Source organism: Prionailurus bengalensis, chromosome D4 (genome assembly GCF_016509475.1).
Source record: "Prionailurus bengalensis isolate Pbe53 chromosome D4, Fcat_Pben_1.1_paternal_pri, whole genome shotgun sequence".
In the NCBI taxonomy this organism is placed as follows: Eukaryota; Metazoa; Chordata; class Mammalia; order Carnivora; family Felidae; genus Prionailurus; species Prionailurus bengalensis.
Window position 1 is genome coordinate 86,342,769 of NC_057359.1, and position 24,198 is coordinate 86,366,966.

The 24,198-nt window shown below is 50.3% G+C and overlaps 1 protein-coding gene across 3 annotated transcripts in view; it reads right to left on the minus strand.

The window, feature by feature from the left end:
* Positions 1–2,803, minus strand: part of NIBAN2 (niban apoptosis regulator 2) — a 53,513-nt gene extending 50,710 nt beyond the window's left edge. Inside the window, exon 1 of one of the 3 annotated variants that reach the window (XM_043567407.1) lies at positions 2,576–2,803. In XM_043567407.1, coding sequence (XP_043423342.1) covers positions 2,576–2,630 — 55 coding nt within the window. In that variant the 5' untranslated portion in view covers positions 2,631–2,803. The remainder of the gene's footprint in view (positions 1–2,575) is intronic. The other 2 variants (XM_043567405.1, XM_043567406.1) reach the window with 2 other exon arrangements.
* Positions 2,804–24,198: the final 21,395 nt, after the last annotated feature.

A 24,198-nucleotide genomic window follows, 5' to 3' on the forward strand; every position in this document is an offset into this window, starting at 1 on the left:
GGACCCTGAGCTGGCCCAAATCTGGAGGAGATTTATGGAGAAAATTTGGGACCGTTAGGCTCTCAGAGCCAGAAGGGACTTCAGCCATCGGGTAGCCCACAGCCATCAGTTCACAGCCAGGGAAACTGAGACCCAGAGGAAGCGAGTGACTGTCTGAGGTTACCCAGTCCTCCTGGCTCCCAGGCCAGGGCTCTTTCCTGTACACAAGCTCCCTCATGAAAGTAGGAGGGAACCATCCTGCCACCAACCCCACAGAGTTGCTAGTTGAGAACAAGCCCCTGCTTGCCAGCGGCTTTGAAATCCCAGGATGAAAGGTGCCGCAGCAGCAAAATGGCACCATGGACAGGAGGGTGCCTGACCTCTGCCAGGACCTGCAGGCTGGCATTCACCTGCTCACCTGCTCAGGGTGGCCACAAAACTGCAGGAGCCACTGGCCAAGCCTCAGGACCCTAACAGGCCTCGGAGCTCAAAGGACGGTGGGAAGGGATGTTCCAAATGCAAATGCAAAGGGGTGGCCCCAGGTAGGGAGGGCGCTGGAATTTTAATTGTCAGGCATGAACGTGCTCACTGCTCCTTGGGTGTGGTGAGGAGGGTGCATGGATCACTGGAGGTGGCAAAGGCCAGCCTTCATCCTCTCCAAAAGGAATTGCTAGGGTGGCCTGCTTCCTTGGGAGGGGGCTAGAGGCTTTTGCCTGCTTCCAACCTCCCAACCCCCCACTTTAGGTGCTCCCTCAGGTGAGCCTGGACCAGGAATTTGAGGCATTTGAAGAGGGTTATTAATAGCACTGAAGTGTCGAGAAGACAGGGGCCAGCAGGCTGAGTGGGCACAACCCTCTTCCAGTCAGCCTAGTATCCACAAAACAAACCCAACCCTGTCCAGGAGAGGACACTTCACCTTTTGTGGTTGCGGTCTCCACCCGTGTAAAATGGAGGGGTGGGGGCGCTGGCAGTTTTCAGCCCAGGAGGTAGGAAGGTGGGGGAGAGCAAGAGCTGGGTGTGGGGGAAGGAAAAACCCCACCGAAGAAGGAGCAGGCACACCCCACCCAGGCCGGTGAGGGGCCCCAACGGGAGGTCGTGAATGGATGGACTGTTACAGAGCCCCAAGAGGCAGCCACCGACAGGGAGGGGACAGGAAGACTCCGCCCCAGGCTTTCCTCCTCCCAGAGTCCAGGCCTGTCCTATAAGGAGGCTTTTCCAGGACTTAACCCCCTGCTGGTCTGAGGCTGGAGAGGGTCTGACTCATTTCTACCTCACCCTCACCCCTGCATCCGGGCCCAGGCCTGGCACAAAGGGGGAACTCAGGCAGCAGGCCCAGCACCACAGTCACTGGACAACCCTTCCCCAGCACCTTCTTTGCTCTCAACCGTGGGGCTCTGGAGACACAGAGTTAAGGGACACCTGGTCCCTCTACTCAAGGGGTACAAGCAGGCCGACAGCTGCCGAAACTCTACAGGACTGTGGGGCACATCAAGATAAATGGAGGTGGACACAGTGTTCTGGGCTCACTGGACAGGGAATGGCAAAGCCAACATGAGAAGCAGACTCCTCCTTCCATAGGCTGCACCCATGCCCGCACCCCATATGGTCCAGCACCCCATGCACTGGTGCTTCCTCTGTGCCGGGCCCTGTGCTAAGCAAGCTACATAAATTAGGCCACTTGAGTCTCTCAACAGCTCACTAATAAGAAATTATTCACCCCGTTTCAGAGAGGAGAAAACTGAGGTGCCAGTCCATTAGGAGACTTCCCTAAGAACTAACGGCTGGGAAACAGATGCTGGGATTCCACCCAGGCAGCCTCACCCAGGGCGGGAGAGGTGAGCCACAAAACTGAGTTTCCCAGGCACTCTGAGATTCTCACTCTCTCTCTCCATTCTCCCCGGGATGGAGGAGGAGGAACCCAGGACCCTGCTGCAGTCCTGGGGCTTCCCCCAGGAAGCCTGGGGTCAGCTGCCCTTCTAAGAAGTGGCCACGGTGCAGTGACAGGCTGGGAGCAGGGCTGACTGCAGAAAGGGGCTGAGGAGGCTGGGCTGCGGCCTTGACCAGCCTCCCCCTCCCCCCCACCGGACACGCCTGCCAGCAAGAGCACCCTGCTTGATTGAGCCTGAGTCAAAGGGCAAGGGTCTGACCTAGCCCTTCTGGGCACCCAATCTTTCCCTAGCCCTACTCCCCAGGCGCAGTCCAGGCATTGATGGGCCTGTCCCTAGAAGCCTCAGCCACGTGTACTAGGGCTGGAACCGGGACAGTGAGGAAGATTCGGGACACGCTGGCCGAGTGGGCCACAGCTCCATCGGGGTAGTATGTTGGGGGATTTGAAGCGACCGGCTCGGAGGGGGTTCCAGTAGAGGGTGGGGGGCGCCTTCCCTCGGAAGGGGGAAGGGCGAGCTCATAAGGGGGCAGGAAGAGGCGCCCAAATGTGGAGGGAACAAGCTCAGGCGCAGGACTTGGTCCCCAGCCACTCCCGCCATGTCCGGGGCCTGACTCTCAGGAGACCCCAGCCCCGGCGCGGCCGGCCGACTGGGGTGAGAGCTGGAGCTCCCCTCTGGACCCCCAGCGCGCTGCGCCGCGCGGGACTCACCTGTGATGTGCTGGCGCCGGGCGTCGTCCAGGTGCGTGGACAGCACGTCCCCCATAGCGAGGAAGAGCCGCGGCCCGATCCGCCCGCCACCCGTCGCTGCTCGCGCTGCTCAGGCGGACGCCGCTGGCGCCATGGAGCCCGGCCCGTCCCGCTCCCGCCGCCCCTGGCTGCGGCCTCCGCTCTGCCCGCGCCCCAGCCCCGGCCGCGTCCTTCCCGCCGGCCGCCTCCGCCCCGCGCCCCAGCCCGCGGCGCAGCAGCCCCGCCGCGCCCCGCCCCGCCCCGCCCGACCCCGCCCCCGGAGCCGGGCCCCGCCCCCGCAGTGGCCGCCGGCTGGAGGGCGGGACTGGGGGGCGGGGGGGGAGGGACCCGGGACGCCGGGACTTGGGAGAGACCCGGGACAAAGACTAGTAGGAGAGAGGGAGAGCGAGGAGAGACGCTCTGAGGGGCGCACCGGGCCCAGACCGAACCGAAGAAAGAGATGGGGCTGGTGGGGGCATCTGAAAGAACGAGGAGTGCCCTGGGGGGCTCCAGCCTGGGGTCATCTCCTCCCCTATCCGCGCGGGAAGAGAATCACGCCGAGGAGGTCGTGGGGGAACTGGTAGGGGACGCCTAAGCCGAAGTGCGGGAACTCGGCGTTCGCACCCCCTCGGCCCGCCCCCAGCCCTGCCCGCCACCTCCCGCTCTCAGGAAGTTCCTGGCCTTGATCCGACCTGCCCCAGAAGGTGTGCCCGCCTGCCTTGCGCAATAGTGCGGGGAAAGGGGAGGTGGCAGGGAGGGCTGGAGCCCCAAAGGCACCCCCGGTGCCGGTGCCAGGCGGACATTCCTCAGGCTCAGCATATGGGTGTTTCACTCTCGGGAGGTAGCTTGTGGGACAGGGCAGGGCAGGAATGGAGAAAACAATAGAACTTTCCAGTTTGTAAAAGATTCAGCCCCACAGACCTGCACGGTCTGTGGGTATGGGTCGGGCCTGCGGGGCTGGGCACGGGTGGGTCGGCGTTTCAACCCTACCCCGGCCACCTCCCAAGCCAGTGAGGGAACCGGGTTAACAACTGGGATCCCCCAAATCATGGATTGGGGGTGGCAGAGGCCTTCCTTGTCTGCTGATGCTCAGACTTCCAGTACTGCACCCCAAAGGTCATCCAGTTTCTGCCTGCTTACCCTGGTGACTGAGTACTCACCACCAGTGCTTTCCCTGTAACTGGGTAGTTCTTACGGTAGCTGTGACACAGGCAAAGAATGCTGATAAAGAAGTTAACATTACTGAGCACTGGTTCTTCTGTCCTGTCGGCACCACCCAAGGGAGGTTCTAAGCCGATCAATGTGATACTGGCAATCCGGCACTCATCCATGCGGACAGGGGCTTACGGGTCACTCGGCATACAGGTGATAAATTGCTTGCTGGGCCCTCTGCAAGATGCTGGGGGCAGGGGAAAGGGGGGAACGAGTTGCCCAAGCTGTCCTACCTACCCACGCTGTGACCCGAGACAAGTGGCATTACTCTGAATCTCGGTTTCCTCATCTGTCAAATGAGAATAATGACGCTTTGTTGTGAGGATTAAAGCATGTAACAAAGTGACCAGCACAGTGCCTGGCACCAGACTGGTCATGTCAGTAAATAGAACATACCATTCTGTTGTTGTTGATCACAGTCCCTGCCCTCAAGAGCCTATTGAAACTTGAGGAAGGAGGAGAACATTCCATTTGGAGGAAAACCACACAGAGAGACTAGTACCGAACCACAAGTAGAAAAAAACAGAATTTGGGGGCACCTGGGTGGCTCAGTTGGTTGAGCGTCCGATTTCAGCTCAGGTCACGATCTCACAGCTTGTGAGTTCGAGCCCCGCGTCAGGCTCTGTACTAACGGCTCCTGCTTCCGATTCTGTGCCTCCCTCTCTCTCTGCCCCTCCCCTGCTCGTGCTCTGTCTCTCCTGTCTCGAAAATAAGGAAACATTTTTTAAAAATTAAAAAGAAAAACCAGAATTTTGACAGCAGCTATTGGGGAACAGCATTCCAGGGAGTGGAGAGAACACAGGCAGAGGCCTGCCTGTCTTTGAAGAGCAGGATATATTCATGCGGTAGAGTCATCAAGTGGAGTTGAAGTCAAGCTGGCAGGGATTACTGGTTTCCTTTACAGAGATGGAAACGGAGGCCCAGAGAAGGCGGGTGACCTGCCAAGGTCACACAGCAAGGCAGAGGCAGAAACCAGCCAGAAGCCAAGTCTCCTGACACTCGTGTTTTATAGCTGGAACTGGCTGGCATCTGGATACTCCAGGGCATCTCCTCAGTCAGACCGGAGGCCTGGGCCGGTTAGGGTAGAGGCGGGGCCACACACAGCCCTTTGCCAGTCTTCATGGTATACCCAGGCCTGTCAGCCTGGGGCACCCACAAACCTCCCAGAGTGCCAGGCCCCTAGCCCAGGGACCCCCCTCTTTCTTGGCTTTGGAGACCCTCTGTCACACGTCACCTAGCCCCTCTGAGCACCCGTAGCCTTATATGAGAAGCAAATAAGATCATGAAAGTAGAAAGGCATCGTAAGCCCTAAGAGTGCTGTATATACATGTGAATAGCTCCCTCCAGACTTTGGGGCCAGTCCCAATTCAAGATTCATTCATTTCACACACATTTTTATCTAGGGGTTGAATGGAGGGGAATTGACTGAAAAAAAAAAGAAGAAGTCAGAGGGGAACTCTGAGGGAGGATGGAAATGGTCTATGCCAGGGTACCTGGGTGGCTCAGTCGGCTAAGTGTCTGAATTCAACTCAGGTCATGATCTTACTAGTCCATGAGTTCTAGCCCCGCCTCTGGCTCTGTGCTGACAGTTCAAAGCCTGGAGTCTGCTTCAGATTCTGTGTCTCCCTCTCTCTCTGCCCCTCCCCCTCTCACACTCTGTGTGTTTCTGTCTGTCTCTCTCAAAAACAAACATTTTAAAAAGTCTTTAAAAATTAAAAAAAAAAGTGATAAACATTAAGATAACAAAACAGGATGAGGGATTAAGTTGACAAGAGTAGGGGTGCCACCTAAGAAGGCAGTCTAGGAGGTGACACTTTGAGACCTACCGGCAAAGAGAAGCCTACTCCATGAAGATCCAGAAAGAGCTACCATGTATGAACTGTGTGCCGCATGCCAGGCATCATGCCAAAGGCATTCCCTGCCCTACGGGCAGCCCTCACAACTACTTTATGGGAAGAATTACCAATCGTAAGGACTTTCAAAAGATGATATTCCATCGGAAGCACATAGCCGCCCTTACTTACGCGCCGGCCAGGTAGGCCTGGAGAGGGCATGCCAGGCAAAAGGAGTCAGTGGGAGCAAGGGCAAGGGAGATGAGTCTTTATGGGCCCAGGAGCTATTCCAAGGGGAGAAGAGAGAGGGGCCCTTGCCATAGACGGCTGGGACCAGATGGGAGGCTCCTGGAGTGTCCAGAACATAGAGGTTTGGTTTGGTTTGGTTTGGTTTGGTTTACTTTATTCTGAAAAGATTGTAAACTTCTTTAAAAATTCTCAGCTCTCCACGGCTTTCTTTACATTAGTAAATCAGGCCAGGGGCCCCCCGGGTGGCTCAGGTTAAGCAGCGGACTCTTGATTTCGGCTAAGGTCACCATCCCACAGTTGTGAGATCGAGCCCTGTGTCCAGCCCCTCACCCAGCCCCAAGTCAGGCTCTGTACTGGCGTGGAGCCTGCTTGAGATTCTCTCTGTCCCTCTCCCTTGGCCCCTCCCTTGCATGAGAGCACACACTTTCTCACTCAAAAAATTAAATACATAAATAAAGAAATAAAGCCAGCGTGGGTGGCATGGGGGAAGAATGACATTTTTTAAAGGAAAGAAAAATGAATACAGTCATCAGTCATATATGAGGAAGAGGAAAGGATTTCAGGAAATTAGACATCAGGAGAATTTCTCAACTCTGAGAAACTGGGAACCTCTGCCCCTACACTTGAGGCTGTTTTACTGTTCAGTTTTCAGTTTTGAATAAATGAAAGCATGTTTTCATACATTTCTTGGCCATTTGTGGGGTTTGAATATTCATGTCTTCGGCCTGGGTTTCTATTGGAATGTCTTCTTTTTCTTATTGGTTTTTAAGAGCTCTTTCTATAAGGAGGAATTTCTTCTCACCTCTGCAAGGTGGAGGTGAGGGGTGTCTCTGCTTTTTTTTTTTTTTTTTTTTTTTAGGGCTCTGGATGTCATATCTATCCACCAGCTCTCCCACGCCTGTCCCTCGGCCCAGGCCCTAGAGCCTGGTGGAAGATACCAGGCATGTGGACAAAGGAGAGGAATGGTCCAGGTCTGGAGCAGGGAGGGAGGGCTCCCCATGCCCACTTGTTGGGACTGCAGCGTCCTGGGCAGAGAATGCCACCTACAGCCCCTGATTCATCAGTCCTTTGTCAGGAAGTGGCTTCTGCCAAGCTGCCTCTCTGCAGGGCTGCCCTGCCCCACCCCACCCTAGAGCACTTTTAGAAAGGAGGACTCAAATGTGAAGAATAATAATACTTTACTTTGAAAGGGAGGCTCCAGAAGGTCAAGGACCCAGAGCTTGGACGGCAGCCCAGAGAAGGGAAGGGATTTGCCCCAGAACATACAGTAGGGGCCCAGGCAGCCACCCTTCCCGGCCTTGTGAGAAGGAAGAGAGGCCCTTCCTTGCCCCATCAGTCTCTCTCCCTCCCAGCTGGCTCTGAGCCCCGGCTCTGCTCTCCCCACAAACCTGTCAGACCTGAAATAGCCCAGGAGAAAAAAAACAAACACCTTGGGTAAACAACAAGGGACTGTGAATGAATCAGGATTTTGTTTTTAAGGAGTATCATGTGTCCACTGCTGTTTACCTAGTTGGCATGGCCCCTTGCACGGAAGGGACCCTGGCACCCTGCCTGGACCTCCCCCCCTTTATTAACTGTTGGGTGGTGGAAGGAGGCACAGCTCACAGCCATTCCAACTGTCACCTGGACTCCGGCTGCTCCCCTCCCTTTTTGCTCCTTTGGTGACCAGCTCCTCCGTCATACCCAGGTCCAGGCCCCATGACTGCACCCCCCGCCCCCCGGTTGACTGCAAACCCTTTAGTGGCCTCCCTACCTCCAGCCTCCCATTTTGTTCCTCAGTGGACAGCCAGCTGGACTGTTCTAAAACACAGATATGACCGTGGCATTCCCCTGCTTCAAATCTCCTGTGGCCCCCACTGTCCTCAAGGACGAAGTCAGACTCAAACCCGAGACATGGCATTTAAGGCTCCTACCAGCCTCCCCTTTGCGCCTTTGCCCCGGCCCTTCTCCAGTCCTGCTGACCTTTCACACCCTCACGCCAGCCCTGCTCCATCTACGTCAGGCCTTACACACATGCTGATTCCCTTTCCCGATTTTGCCCCACCAAGCACCATCCATCCTCCAGACCTCAGCTAAAACGGCCTTTTGTCAGAACGGCCTTTCCTGTCCGCCACTTCTCCTAGCGCCTCATCACAATCAGCACATTCGTAATGACTTTATTTGGTGTGCAGTTATTTGTTGAAATGGATCTTCCTCTCTGATGACAGGAACTGTCCTCATTCAACATGACATCCCCAGTGTCAACACAACGGGAGCTTGGGTGAGCACCCGCAACGTGCAGAATCGCTGTCCTGGGTACTGGAGGTGAGAAGGACAGTAGACCTCCACCTGATCCCTGTGCCAAGACCTTGTTCCAAGACCTTCACGGGCTCAGGCCGGCAGTGGCCACACCCACTGCGTTCCCTGCTTGAGAGCAAAGTCTGTTCTACAGTGTCTGCCATTGGGAGCCTCTGCTTGCATACCTCCAGGAACCGGGTGCTCACCACCTCCCCAGGTCACGATTCCACATTGGACCCAATAGCACCCAAGTCAGCCAAGGGAGTATGGCCGTGCCAGCAAATAGGCAGAGAGTGAGAAATAATTACAACATTGCTGTTCCCAGCTGTGGGCTTTGCAACCCTCTGCCCTATTTAATCTTTACCACAGTTCTGTGAAAGAGGTCCTTTCTGAGGACATCTGGTATTTTTTGTTTGTTTCGTTTCGTTTTGTTTTGTTTTTAAGTTTATTTTGAGAGAGAGAGAGAGAGAGAGAGAGTGTGTGTGTGTGTGTGTGTGTGAGCATGAGCCAAAGAGGAGCACAGAGAGAGGAAGAGAGAGGGAGTCCCAAGCAGGCTCCACACTCAGTGCTGAGCCCCACACCAAGCTCAATCCCAGGACCATGAGATCATGACCTGAGTGGAAATCAAGAGTCAGATGCTCAACCGACTGAGCCACCCAGAAGCCCCTGATATTATGGCTGCATAATTTTCCATTGTGTGGCTCCATTAAACTATTTGCTACGATCAGACACTTATTTCCTCAATTATTGTCTGAGGATCAATTTCTAAGAGCAGAATGGCTGATGTAAACTTCCTTTTGAGTTTTTTTTTAAATTTAAGATTATTTATTTATTTAAAGAGAGAGAGAATGAGAGAGACAGAGAATCCCGAGCAGGCTCCACGCTGTCAGCACAGAGCCTGAAGCAGGGCTTGAACCCACGAACCGTGAGATCATGACCGGAGCAGAAGCCGAGAGTCTGATGCCTAACCCACTGAGCCACCCACGCACCCCTCTTTTGAGGTTTTTGCTACATGGTGACAAATGCCCCTGATGAAAGGATTGTAGCAGGCAGCAGTTCCCTGACCCTGCCATGTGCCTGTCATATGTCCCTTGTCAAGAACCCTGTGTGTCTGGTGTCATACCTCTCATCTCACCCCACCCTCCAGGGTGAGAGTCTGCCCCCCTCAAGAGCAGGGATCCCGAGCTTGGCCCGATTCCTGATTTCCCGGCAAGTCCCAGAGAGATGTTTGTTGCCGGCTGGGGTCAGTAGTCACTGCCGGTCCTTCCAGGACTGGGAGGGGGTTCGGGCCCCAACAACCCTGTCAACCACTTCCATGCAGGCGTGATTTCCCGCTGGGTTGCAGCTGCCCCTCACCAGCCGGTGACTCAGAGCCTGGCCAGGATGGCAGGGCTAGCTGGGTCTACCCAGCGCTCCGAGTGACTCAGCTTGTGGTAAGGCTGGGCTGGGCCTCTCGAGGTGGGGCTACCTCCGCCCCAGCCGGGCCCTCCTTCCTCTCTCCCTTAAGACTTGCTGCTTTCTGTCCTCCAGCCTTTCTGAATAGAAAGGGAATAATCCTGGGTTCTGAGTGCCCGAGTGTGCCAGGGTGACCAAGACAGGGTTCCCACAGTCCCGAGGGTCACAGCCTGGAGGACAGAAGTCCTCGCGTGGGGAGGAACAGAGAGGAGGCCCAAGAGGAAGAGGGGGTGGAGAGGGAGAGAGCAGTGGTGGGGAAAGCCCAGAGCCAGGCATCGGGGTGGGCACTGGCTGCCGTGTGAGCACCATGAGGACCAGGCAGGGACCCAGAAGCAGGGAGCTTCGAAGGACTGTGCTGTGCTACCCCAGAGGACAAGTCAGGGACAACAGGCAGGGCCCCAGCTGCCTTGGAAAGTGAAGCATGGGGCTGGACTCAACCCCTGTCCCCCAGGCCACCGGACACCCTTGTAGAGGGTTTGACCTGCACACTTGCGTGGGGAGCCCTGAGCGGGGAGGCAGCCACGGAGATGGCACCCCCTCCCAGGGGGACTTTTGGGAATGTGAGGGGGGGGTGTTCTTAATTATCACTATGTCTGATGTCTGTAGGGGTGGGGGAGGAGGTGATACTGGCATTTAGTGCCCGAGGGTCAGCGATACTAAGCATTCTGCTGAGATGGCCAGTCCTGCCCAGGCACAAAATCCTCCCCCAACCCCCAGATCCAGGGATGAGACCCTCTGTTGCCCAGTTCCCTTGTGGAGAGGATCCTGGCTAGCATAGAAGTTCCTCCCAAGTTGGAAGTGGTTTTGAGATGCACTGTATCCCCGGCCAGGGACTACAGCTGATGTTTTTATTCGTCATCTAGTAATGATGATGCTAAGGACATGGGTATGACACTGAGTGGCCCCCACGTGCTGGGCACAGAGCCAAGCCTTTGGATATGTTATCTTCCTGATGGTTCCATGAGGGCCACACTATTATTATCCCCATTTGAAACGCAAGCTCAGATAGGCAAGGTCAGTCCCAAGGCTGAGAAGTCGGGAAGCCAGTTTTCCAACCTGGGTTTATCTCATGACAAAGCCCTACCCCTGCCCATAGGACACAACTCGGCCCAGATGACAGATGGGGAAACTCACACACAGACATTTGCACTGCTGCCCAGCTAGCCACTGGCAAACCCAGAACCAAGATTTCTGAACTCATTAACCGGGAGTCTTCCCTCTCCAGCCTTGTGCCAAGGACCCCGATCTGCAAATGTGGAGCCGTTTAATAAGAAGAATAAAAAAGCTGGGGTGCCTAGGTAGCTCAGTGGGCTAAGCGTCCAACTCTTGATGTCAGCTCAAGTCATGATCTCATGGTTCATAAGATCAAGTCCCAAGTCTGTCGGATAAATAAGTTAAATAAATAAATAAATTCCTCCACCCACATGCCTACTTTCTCCAAATTATTTCCTGCTCTGGAAACTTGAAGGCAATTCCTTTTACCTAAAGTGACTCACCTTTCTACCTGTAAGGTATCTTCCTGTAACTTTGAAAAACTCCAAACATGCTAAATCCTTCCTCTCTGCACACTGGGAAAGCCCCTGGCTGTCCTCAAGATGAGCAGGAGTGGATTCCGAATAGTCTTTAAGCCTCTTACGGTCGTGGGGACTAGGTCCAGCTGGTGGTCCCCGTCTCGGGCCTTGGTTTTTGCAAAACGGAGCTAATAATCCCTATCATCCTAGTTGATGTGGAGAGGCAATGGAATCAACCGTGAGAAGCACCTGGCCCAGGGCTGTTAAGTAGTAGCTGCTCTTCTGATGACTGTAAGCATCGAGTGTGGAAAGACCGGTGGGTCTACACTGGTAATACGTGGACAGTGGCAGGTGCCAGGATAGGGGTTTGAGCCTCGAATCCTGGGATCGCTGAGCCGGGAGGGTGTGGCAGGAAGCAAGGTGGCTTCTCAGGAGGAGGTGGTGTGTGAACCGGACTGTGAGAGATGGAACGTGTTTGTCGTAAAGAAGCCACGTGTCCCAGGTGCGCCAGCCGAGCGGCAGAGCGCTGGTTTGTAGAAATTAATTCTCTGGGGGTGTTTCAGGTGAGAAGAAAGGACCCCGTGAGACATGGATGAGGCCGGAAGTACTGATCTGGGCAACAGGGTCAGGCATACAGTTTCTTCCTTGCCTTTTTCTTTTATTTGTTGAGGCCAATGTCAAACGCACAATGAGGTTTTTTTTTTTTTTTAATGTTTTTGCTACTTTATTGAAGTGTAACTGACATATGATAAACTGAACATATTTAAGGTATAGAATTGATGGGTTTTGGCATATGTCTACCTGTAGAACCGTCATCACAGTAACTGTAAGAACCACACCTGTAACCCCCCAATATTTCCTCCTGGCCTTTTGTAATTCTCCCTCTTTTCTCCCACAACCCACAACACATGGAGGCAGCCTCCGATTTGATTCCCATCGTATAGACTGGTTTGCATTTTCTAGAATTTTATATAAATGGAATCATACATTATTATTCTTGTCTGACTTGTGTTAAAACTCAGTATCGTAATTTTTTTTTTTAAGATTTTATTTTTAAGGGGATGCCTGGGTGGCTCATTCGGTTAAGCGTCTGACTTTGGCTCAGGTGATGATCTCACGGGTCGTGGGCTCGAGCCCACCTTCGGGCTCTGTGCTGGCAGTGAGGAACCTGCTTGGGATTCTCACTCTCTCCTCTCTCTTTGCCCCTCCCCTGCTTGCACTTTCTCTCTCTCTCTCTCTCTCTCTCTCTCAAAATAAATAAAGAAAAAACCTAAAAGAAAAAGGTTTTATTTTTAAGGAATCCCTACACCCAGCGTTGGGCTCAAACTTACAACCCCAAGATCAAGAGGCTCATGCTGTACCAACAGAGCCAGCCAGGCGCCCCTTAAAACTCAGTGTCATAAGTTTGAGATTCATCCATGGTATTAATATTTATTTATTTTTGAGAGAGAGAGAGAGACAGAGTGAGGGTGGGGGAGAGGTAGAGAGAGAGGGAGACACAGACTCTAAAGTGGGCTCCAGGCTCTGAGCCATCAGAGCTGTGATCTGATGCTTGAACCCACGAGCTGTGAGATCGTGACCTGAGCTGAAGTCAGAGGCTTAACCGACTGAGCCACCCAGGCGCCCCCATCCATGGTATTGTATTAGTAATCCATTCCTTTTTATTGCCGGATTATATTACACTGTGTGGCTGTACCACACGGTCTTCATCCATTTGCCTATTGATGACCATTGGAATTGTTTCCAGTTTTGAGGTCTTATAAAATGAAGCTGCTGTGAGGGACACCTGGGTGGCTCAGTTGGTTGAGGGTCTGACTTCAGCTCCGCTCATGATCTCATGGTTCATTAGGTCAAGCCCCACAGCACTGAGCCTGCTTTGGGTTCTCTGCCTCTCTCTCTCTGGGGAGGCAAGATGGCGGAACAGCATGGAACTTTTTTTCCCTCTTGCGTCCATGAAATACAGCCAGATCAATACTGAACCATCCTGCACACTTAGAAAACTGATTTGAGGATTAATACAACGATCTGCACGACCTGAACCACAGAACTCACCAGGTGTGCAGTGTGGGGAGGTGAACTGGGGGAGAGGGAAGCCGCGGAGGGCAGGGAGCTGTTTTTGCTCTGCCTCTCTCTCTCTCTCCCCGTCTCCTGCGTGCTCTCTTTCTTTCTCAAAAATAAATAAACATTACAAATTTTTAAAAAGAGGAAAAAGGGGCTCAGTCTGTTGAGCATCAGACTTTGGCTCAGGTCATGATCTCGCGGTTCATGAGTTCGAGCCCCGCATCAGGCTCTGTGCTGACAGTTCAGAGCCTGGAGCCTGCTTCGGATTCTGTGTCTCCCTCTCTCTCTCTGCCCCTCCCCCGCTCACGCTGTCTCTCTCTGTCTCTCAAAAATGAATACAAAGGTTCATAGGGGAAGTATGCTTATTACTAGAAACTATCAAACATTTTTTCAAAATAGTTGTACCATGTTCTACCCTCACCAACAGGGTCCGAGGATTCCAGTCGCCCCGCCTTTTTGCCAACATTTGGCATTGTTAAGCCTTTTGATTTTAGCCTTTCAGATGGTGAGCAGTGATATCTCGTAGTGGTTTTGTTTTGCATTTCCCTTATGATGAATGATGTTGAGCATTTTTCCATGTGATATTGGATTTTATTTGTCACTTATTTATTTTTTAAGTTTATTTATTTATTTTTGAGACAGAGAGAGAGAGAGTACAAGCAGAAGAGGAGCAGAGAGAGGCAGAGAGAATCCCAAGCAGGCTCTGCACTGTCAGCACGGAGCCTGACGTGGGGCTTGAACTCATGAACTGTAATCAGGAGTCAAATGTTCAATCGACTGAGCCTCCCAGGAGTCCCTATTTTTCATTTGAAGGTTGTGTTATTACAGGGTTGATCTTGATCTCAGGGTTGTGAGTTCGAGCCCCACAGTGGGTGTAGAGATTACTTAAAAATAACAGTAAAATCTTTTAAAAAATAAATTAAGCAGCACCTGGCTGGCTCAGTTGGTAGAACAAGTGACTCTTGTTCTCAGGGTCGTGAGTTCAAGCCCCACATTGGGCACGGAGCCTACTTAAAAAATAATAATAATATGGGGCGCCTGGGTGGCGCAGTCGGTTAAGCGTCCGACTTCAGCCAGGTCACGATCTCGCGGTCCGTGGGTTCGAGCCCCGCGTCGGGCTCTGGGCTGATGGCTCAGAGCCTGGAGCCTGTTTCCGATTCTGTCTCCCTCTCTCTCTGCCCCTCCCCTGTTCATGCTCTGTCTCTCCCTGTCCCAAAAATAAATAAAAACGTTGAAAAAAATTTAAAAAAATAATAATAATAAATTTTTTTAAAAAGATGTGTTATGGAGCACCTGAGTGGCTCACTGGGTTAAGTGTCCGACTGGCTCAGATCATGACCTTACGGTTTGTGGGTTCAAGCCCCGCATTGGGCTCGGTGCTGACAGCTCAGACCCTGGAGCCTGCTTCAGATTCTGTGTTTCCCCTCTCGCTCTCTGCCCCTCCCCCACTCATGTGCATGCGTGCACATGAGCACACTCTCTCTCAAAAATAAATAAACATTAAAATTTTTTTAAAAAGATGTGTTATTATAAAACATGCTTAATGTAAGACATTCAACTACAGAAGTATATAAGGTACAAAATGAACATTTTACCTTATTCTCCCAATTTAACTCCTTTTCATTAGCTAACAGTTTATTATATAGCCCACATAAACCAGATATAATTGTACACACACACACACACACACACACACATCCCCATTTGATTCTGCAATATCATGCGTAAATTTTAGGCTAAGGGACTGACATGTCTCCTATCACTGAAACTATAGTAACATCGATAACTGGGAGAGGAGACTGGGGCCCAGAGGGAGGTTAAGACAGTTGCCAAGGTCACACAGCTCATAGGTGGCATTGCTTAGACTTGAACCCAAGTCTCTTTGGCTTCATAACTGAGTGCCTGCCTTCATGCAGGAGTGCCTGGGTGGAACAGTTGGTTGAGCGTCCAACTTTTTTTTTTTTTAATAATTTGTTTAATGTTTATTTTTGAGAGAGAGAGAGAGAGGGAGACAGAGCACAAGTGGAGGAGGGGCAGAGAGGGAGACACAGAATCTGAAGCAGGCTCCAAGCTCTGAGCTGTCAGCACAGAGCCCGACGCGGGGCCTGAACCTGTGAACCATGATGAGATGGTGACCTGAGCCGAAGTCGGGAACGTCCAACTCTTGATCTTGGTTCGAGGTGTGGTCTCGCAGTTAGTGAGTTGGAGCCCCACATAAGGCTCTGTGTTTTTGGTTATTTGTTTTTAATGTTTATTTATTTTTGAGAGAGAGAGAGAGAGAGCTGCGGAGGGACAGAGAGAGAGGGAGACACGGAATCCCAACCAGGCTCCAGGCTCTGAGCTGTCAGCATAGCATTGGGCTCTGTTGATGGCACAGAGCCCGCTTGGGATTCTCTCACTTTCTCTCTGCCCCTCCCCCACTTGTTCTCTCTCTCTCTCTCTCTCTCTCTCACACACACACACACACACACACACAATAAAAAAAATAAACTTAAAAAAAACCCTGAGGGGCGCCTGGGTGGCGCAGTCGGTTAAGCGTCCGACTTCAGCCAGGTCACGATCTCGCAGTCCGTGAGTTCGAGCCCCGCGTCGGGCTCTGGGCTGATGGCTCAGAGCCTGGAGCCTGTTTCTGATTCTGTGTCTCCCTCTCTCTCTGCCCCTCCCCCGTTCATGCTCTGTCTCTCTCTGTCCCCAAAATAAATAAATGTTGAAAAAAAAATTTTTTTTAAACCCTGAGATTCTATCCTCTTACAACCTTAGATTCACTCACTCGTTTTTTGCCCTTCCATTCATTCGACAAGTGCTCTCGGGGCCCAGGCCGGGCGCTCCCCTGCCTTTCAGAGCCACAGGTGAGCTGAGGAATCAGGTACAGTGACTAATACAATTTAGGGAGAAAGGGGCATGATGGGAGAGGTAGAGGGGGCCAGTCCGACCCACTTTTCGGGGTCAAGAAAGGGTCCGAGACTAGGTAACCCTGCAGGGATGTGTGAGGCGCCCACAGGAGAGAGGGTCAGGGTGCAGAAACAGCGCATGTGCAAGAGGGTGCACCCGCAGGGAGCACATCTCTCTCTGGAGGTGGGGTGGGGGTTGAGTGGAGGCAGGTGAGGTGGTGAATGCCAGCCGCAGGCCCTCCCGAGGGAGCCTGGCTCCGTCCTGAGCATAAAGGGAAACTGGGAAAGGGCTGGAGTCATGATTTTCAGATTCCAGGGCTTTAGATTTTAGTTTCCTTCCGTCCCCATCCTACAAGATTCTTCTGCAAGGAGCACAGTGTCCTGGAGCCTTGGAGGCCACCCGGGCACCATGCGCCCCAGCTGTCCCCCCACAGCAGATGCTCCTGACGCGGGCTGCAGGCTGCCTCCTTGGTCGGGAAGGACCCTATTGCCCCCTGGTGGTGGCTGGGACTCGGCGTGGAGGGACATTGACTCCCGCAGGGCCTGCCTGGACAAAGGGGGACAGGGAGAGGTGAGGTCCACTGGTCCCACTCCTCCCCTAGACCTCCTGTCTCAGCCAGCAATACCTCCACCCCCCACCTGTTGTTCACCCGAGTTTCACTCTGGAGCCCCCTTTCTGTCAGTTCACTTCCTCTTTGTCCTTCCCACCCCCTGCAGCTCCCCCTTCCTTCTCCTCCCTCCACCTTTGTCACAGCCTCCCAACTGGCTTTTCTCTGCTGTCCACTCACACCACTACTCTAGTCTCTACACAGAAGCCAGAGTGGTCTTTTTTAGTTTATTTTTTAATGTTTATTTATTTTGAGAGAGAGAGAGAGAGAGAGCAGGAGAGGGGCAGACAGAGAGAGAGAATCTCAAGCAGGCTCCATGCTGAGTGTGGAGTCCTGATGCGGGGCTCGATCCCATGACCATGAGATCATGACCTGAGCTGAAATCAAGAGCTGGACGCTTAACCGACTGAGCCACCTGGGCGCCCCTTTATTATTATTCTTGAAGTAAAAGTTATACAGTAAATTGCACAAATTCTAAGTACATAGCTTGATAGATTTTTGTTTGTAATCATGCATGTAACTCCCACCCAGATCAAGATAGAACATTTCCGGCCCCCCAGACCCACGTGGTCCCCCTCCTTCCCCCCGCAACAGGTAACCTGTATTCCAATCTCAGGTCCTTTGGCATGTGTCAAACTGAAAAGAAAAGACGTCACCACAGAAGTCACACACACTCTTTTGTGTCTCGCTTGTTACAGTCAGTGTTACATTGCTGAGGTTTGACTGGGGTGCCGGGCGTATTTATCCATCGTGTTACTGAGCTACTGTTCATTTATCCCTTCGATCGTTGAGGAGCATTTGGGTTGCTTCCCGTTTGAGGCTAGTAAGAATAAACTGCTATGAACCTTTCAGTATAAGTCTTTGGCGGACGTAAAAACTCGTTTCTGTTAGGTACGTGCCCAGATGCAATCTTTCTTCTCTTGGCCGTTCAAATCTCCTGTAACACTTCACTGCATTTTCTGGACGCCTCCTTACTTGATAACTGCCTAAGGACAGAGACTAACACAGCACCTGGCATAGAGAAGCTAGGACAGAAGGAAGGAAGGAAATAAGGAAGGAGGGGAGGAGGAAGAGAGGGAGGAAATAAAGAAGCGAGGAAGGAAAGGCAGGAGGGAGGGAGAGAGGGTGAGAGGGTTCTTGCCTGCGTTCTTAACAAAGAAGGTTAGCTCATCTGATGAGATGCCAGTGCTGGGTTGGGGGAGAATAAGAGTGAAGATTCTAGGGGCACCTGGGTGGCTCAGTGGTTTAAGCATCTGAACTCTTGACTTTGGCTCAGGTCATGATCTCACGGTTCGTGAGTTCTAGCCCCACATCGGGCTCTACGCTGAGAGTGTGGGGCCTGCTTAGGATTCTCTGTCTCCCCCCTTCTCTCTGCCCCTGCCCCGGTCGCTATCGCTCTCTCAAAAATAAAGAAAGAAACATAAATAAAAAAGAATGAAGATTCGAGGTTTTAGGAATATAAGGTAAAGGGAATGAGACACAAGTAAGGTACTAGTCTAGGGTGTAAAATTTAAGGGCAGCAGGCTGGGAAGGGGGTGCCAAAACCTCAGTAATCGAGACAAATAATGGTTTAATGAAGTATTTTTTAAGTTTTTTATTTATTTTGAGAGGGAGAGAGCAAGTGAAGGAGCAGCAGAGAGAGAGAGGGAGAGAGAGAGAATCCCAGGCAGGCTCCACATGGTCAGTACAGAGCCAGACACAGGGCTCGATTCCACAAACCGTGAGATCATGACCTGAGCAGAAATCAACAGTCAGAGGCTTAACCGACGGAACCATCCGGGCGCCCCCGAAGTATTCTTAAATAAAAATTAATGCCCAAAACTCCATGATGAATAAAATGTCAAAAATGTAAACAAAACCAGGACCTGAGGCAAGAGGAGAAATGCCAGTCCCATCACTCTGGTCCTGACCCTCGGGATCCTGCTGTTCCTCCTGTCCACCTGCAGGTGGTAGGGTCAGCATCCTTTTAGCAAATAGTCTTTGCTTGGCGAGTGCTTTCTGAATCTGCGGAACTGCATACTTAAATCCATGCTGACCCGGCTGGATGGGCATTCTGTGAAACTGGGCAAGTCCCTTCCCCTCTCTGGGCCTCGATTTCCTATCTGTAAAGGGCTGGGAACTCAGATCTCATTTCTAGCTCACACTTCTCAGCCCCGAGTTCTCATTCACCCTCACTCTTCCTGCCTTGCCATTTGGAACGTCAATTTTTTTTTTTTTAATGTTTATTTACTTTTGAGAAAGAGACAGAGCGCAAGCAGGGGAGGAGCAGAGAGAGAGGGAGACACAGAATTCGAAGCAGACTCCAGGCTCTGAGTTGTCAGCACAGAGTCTGATGCAGGGCTCAAACCCACGAACTGCGAGATCATGGCCTGAGCTAAAGTAGGAGGCTTAACTGACTGAGCCACCCAGGCGCCCCCGGAATGTCATTGTTTTCAATTTAGAACCCAGTTGTGGTCTCTTTTTTATCTTCCTCTGGTTGATTGAATGCTCAGCTCCAAGAAACCTGTGATTTTTCTGAAGGGCAGAAGCTCCATTTTCCAGACTGTTACAGCCTTCCTAGTGTGGATAGCATGGTACGGGAGCTCACTCAATGCTTAAATAACATTTTTTTTTCTGGTTAGAAAGTTATTCGTATTTTTCCTTCTTTAATCTGTTTATGTGATACATTAAGCTACGTTCCTAATGACAAAATCTCCTAATCCCAAGGGTGGGAGTAGGGACTCAAAAGTGAAAATGATCTACAGTTTTCTTTTCTTCTTCTTTTTTTTTTTAAATTGTGTTTTACTACTAAGGTAACGTGAGTAAAATGGATTATGAATTCTGTATTTTCCCAATGGTTTAGAATAGTTTAGGGGCACCTGGGTGGCTCAGTCTGACTTCGGCTCAGGTCATGATCTCATGGTTTGTGGTTGTGAGCCCTGCATCGGGCTCTGTGCTGATGGCTCAGAGCCTGGAGCCTGTTTCAGATTCTGTGTCTCCCTCTCTCTCTCTGTCCCTCCCCCTGCTCGCACTCTGTCTCTGTCTCTTTCAAAACTAAATAAACATTTAAAAAAATTTAGAATATTTTATATAACCTCAGAATAATCTGATCTTTAAAGGCTAGATGGGGGCCCCTGGGTGGCTGAATCAGTTGAGCATCCAACTTCGGCTCAGGCCATGATCACATGAGTGAGTTCAAGCCCCATATTGGATTCTATACTGACAGTGCAGAGCCTGCTTGGGATTCTCCCTCTCCCTCTCTCTTTGTCCCTCTCCCACTCACACACTCTTTCTCCAAATAAATAAATAAACTTAAAAAAAAAAAAAAAAGCTAGGGGCGCCTGGGTGGCTCAGTCAATTAAGTAACTGACTTGGGCTCAGGTCATGATCTCACAGCACATGGGTTCGAGCCCCGCATCAGGCTCTGTGCTGACAGCTCAGAGCCTGGAGCCTGCTTCAGATTCTGTGTCTCCTTCTCTGCCTCTCCCCTGCTTGTGTTCTCTCTCTCTCTCTCTCTCTTTCTGTCACTGTCTCTCAAAAATAAATAAACATTTCAAAAATTTTTTAAGTTTAATTCCTTGGGGTACCTGGGTGGCTCAGTCGGTTAAGTGTCCAACTCTTGATTTTGGCTCAGGTCATGATCTCATGGTTCCTGGGATTGAGCCTTGTGTTGAGGTCTGAGCTGACAGTGCAGAGCCTGCTTGGGATTCTCTCTCTCTGCTCCTTCCCTGCTCGCACGGGCTCGCACTCTCTCTCAAAAATAAATAAATAAACATTAAAAAAATATTTTAGAGAAACAAATTGTGTCTCATAAGATTTAGGACATTCTTCTACATAAACAAAATCCCATTATCCCAAAGAAGAAAGTTCTATTATCCATCCAGGAAGAACTGGATGTAATAATAATACCTAGCACACTGTATATATTCAGATTTCTCTAACTGTGCCAGTAATGTCTTCTTAGCTGTTTTCTTTTTCCCTTTTAACTCCAGAATCTAATCAAGAAGTTTCCAGTGCATTTGGTTGTCACATTTCTTTAATTTTTGAATCTGGAACAGTTATGCCTCACCCCCCCCCTTTCTTTTTTTAAACCTTTATTTATTTTTGAGACAGAGAGAGACAGAGCATGAATGGGGGAGGGTCAGAGAGAGGGAGACACAGAATCGGAAACAGGCTCCAGGCTCTGAGCCATCAGCCCAGAGCCCGACGCGGGGCTTGAACTCACTGACCGCGAGATCATGACCTGAGCCGAAGTCGGATGCTTAACCGACTGAGCCACCCAGGCGCCCCCCCCTTCTTAACTTTGATTTTTTTTTAAGATTTTATTTAATTTATTTTTTTAAATAGGCTCCACACCCAGTATGGAGCCCAGTTTGGGGCTTGAACTCCCAACTTTGGTATCAAGACCTGAGCTGAGATCAAGAGTCTGACACTTAACTGGCTGAGCCAGATTTTATTTTTGAAGTTTATTTATTAGGCCAGGCACCCCAGATTTTATTTTTGAAGTTTATTTATTTATTTATTTATTTATTGAGAGAGTGTGTGTGTGCGTGCACGCGCATATGAGTTGGGGAGGGGAAGAGAGAGAGGGAGAGAATCCCAAGCAGGCTTTGGACTCCATGCTGAGCCTGACTCAGGGCTTGATCTCACAACTGTGAGATGTGAGATCATGACTGACCTGAGCTATAGTCAAGAGTCAGACGCTAAACCAACTGAGCCACCCAGGCACCCCCTCCCAGAATTTATTTTTAAGTAATTTTTTTTAATGTTTATTTTTGAGAGAGAGAGAGAGAGAGAGAGAGAGAGAGAGGGGAAGGGGTGGGGGGGAGACACAGAATCTGAAGCAGGCTCCAGGCTCCGAGCTGTCAGCACAGGGCCTGATGCGGGGCTTGAACCCATGAACCACAAGATCATGACCTGAGCTGAAGTCGGACGCTTAACCGATGGAGCCACCCAAGCACCTCAAATTTTTTTAAGTAATTTCTACACCCAATGTGGGTCTGGACCTCACAATCTTGAGATCAATAGTCTCATGCTCCAGTGACTGTGCCAGCCAGGTGCCCCATGACTTTCACCTTTTTTTTGAGTCCAGGTCCATTGTCATGTAGGATATCCTACCATCTTAATTGGTCTGTTTCTTTAGGATTAGATTCAGGTTGAACATTTTGGGCCACAATACTACGCAGTTGATGTTGAATATTTTCCATCACATCATCTTAGGAGGCATTTATTTTTTTATTGTTTTTTTTTTTAAAGTTTGTTCGTTGGAAAAAAAAAAATTAAAAAAAAAAAAAGTGAACGGGGCGCCTGGGTGGCGCAGTCGAATCGGTTAAGCGTTCGACTTCAGCCAGGTCACAATCTCGAGGTCCGTGAGTTCGAGCCCCGTGTCAGGCTCTGGGCTGATGGCTCGGAGCCTGGAGCCTGTTTCCGATTCTGTGTCTCCCTCTCTCTCTGCCCCTCCCCCGTTCATGCTCTGTCTCTCTCTGTCCCAAAAATAAATAAACGTTGAAAAAAAATTTAAAAAAAATAATAAATAAATAAAGTTTGTTCTTTGGGGCACCTGGGTGGCTCAGTCAGTTAAGCGTCCGACTTCAGCTCAGGTCACGATCTCCCGGTCTGTGGGTTGGAGCTCCGCATCAGGCTCTGTGCTGACAGCTCAGAGCCTGGAGCCTGCTTCGGATTCTGTGTCTCCCTCTCTCTCTGACCCTCCCCTGTTCATGCTCTGTCTCTCTCTGTCTCAACAATAAATTTAAAAAAACATTTAAAAATTTTTTTTAAAGTTTGTTAAAAAAAAAATTTTTTTAAAGTTTGTTAAAAAAAAATTTTTTTTAAAAAGCAGGGGAGCCTGGGTGGCTCAGTTGGTTAAGTGTCCAACTTCAGCTCAGGTCATGATCTTGCGGTCCCTGAGTTCGAGCCCCACATTGGGCTCTGTGCTGACAGCTCAGAGCCTGGAGCCTGTTTCCGATTCTGTGTCTCCCTCTCTCTCTGATCCTCCCCCGTTCATGCTCTGTCTCTCTCTGTCTCAAAAATAAATAAACGTTAAAAAAATTTATTTGTTTAGAGAGAGAGAGAGAGAGAGAGAGAGAGAGAATCCCAAGCAGGCTCTGCACTGTCATCAGGGAGCCCGACTTGGGGCTCGAACCCACGAACCGTTAGATCATGACCTAAGCTGAAACCAAGAGTCAGATACTTAACCAACTGAGCTAGGTGCCCGGGGATGCATTTAATATTAGTTTGTCTTCTTCTTCTTCTTCTTCTTCTTCTCATTATTATTATTATATATTTTAAAGTTTATTTCTTTTGAGAGAAAGAGAGAGCACAGGGCATGCACAGAGAGAGCAGAAGAGGGGCAGAGAGAGAGAGAGAATCCCAAGCAAAGCAGGCTTTGCACTGTCAGTGCAGAGCCCAAACACAGCTCGCTCTCACAAACCATGAGATCATGAGCTGAGCCGAGACCAAGAGTCAAACCAACTGAGCCACTCAGGCACCCCTATCATTATTATTTTTTTAAGATTTTATTTTTAAGTAATCTCTACACCCAATGTGGGACTCAAACTCACAACCCAGAGATCAAGAGTCATACGCTCTACTGACTGAGCCAGATAGAGGCCCCAGTTTGTCTTACCATTGACCCAGAGTGTTTTAGAATGCAATCTCTTTAGTTATCTTTCTAATCTCTTCCATGATTCTCAGTCTGTTAAAATTTTCAACTTCTTAGGTCAATTTTGATAGTTTATATTTTGCAAAAAAAATCATCTATTTCGTTTTGTTATTCCAGCGTATTATCATATTTAAAAACAATAACATCCACATCTGTGTTTGTATGGCCTTCCTCATTCCTAATGTTGTATATTTTTGCTGTATCTCTTTGCTTTCTTTCTTTGGACTTACCTTTAGTTAAGATTTTTCTCATTGTGGTGCTCCTGGGTAGCTCAGTCAGTTGAGTGTCAGAGTCTCGATTTCGGCTCTGGTCATGCATGATCCTAGGGTCGTGGGATCAAGCCCAGCATTGGGCTCCATGCTGAGTGTGGAGCCTACTTGAGATTTTCTTTATCTCTCTCCCTCTGCCCCTCTCCCAGGCTTGTGCACATGCTCTCTCTCTCTCTCTCCCTCAAAAAAATAATATATATGTATATATATCATTTTATTTGTTTTTTCAAACCATTTTTTTTCTTTTCAAACAACTTTGATTTATTCTTTTAGTATTCCCCCCCCCCATTTCATTCATGTCAGCTTTCATCTTATTTTTCCCTCTCCTTTTTACTGGTTTTTCTAATTTCTTAGGTTGAATCTTTAATTCACTGATTTCCAGTGTTTTATAAATAAAAGCATTTAAGACTATTTTTCACCTGAGTACAACCTTAACAGTGTCCCATGGGGTTTTAGTAGGGAGAATTCTTTTCCTTCTTGAGATATTTTAACAATAAAGGTGTGCTGTATTACCTGTGTAATGAAAAATGAAGACAAAAAGACACAAAAGCCAACCCCACCATTGTCCAATTATAGCATTGCAGGATTTCTCTGCTGCAG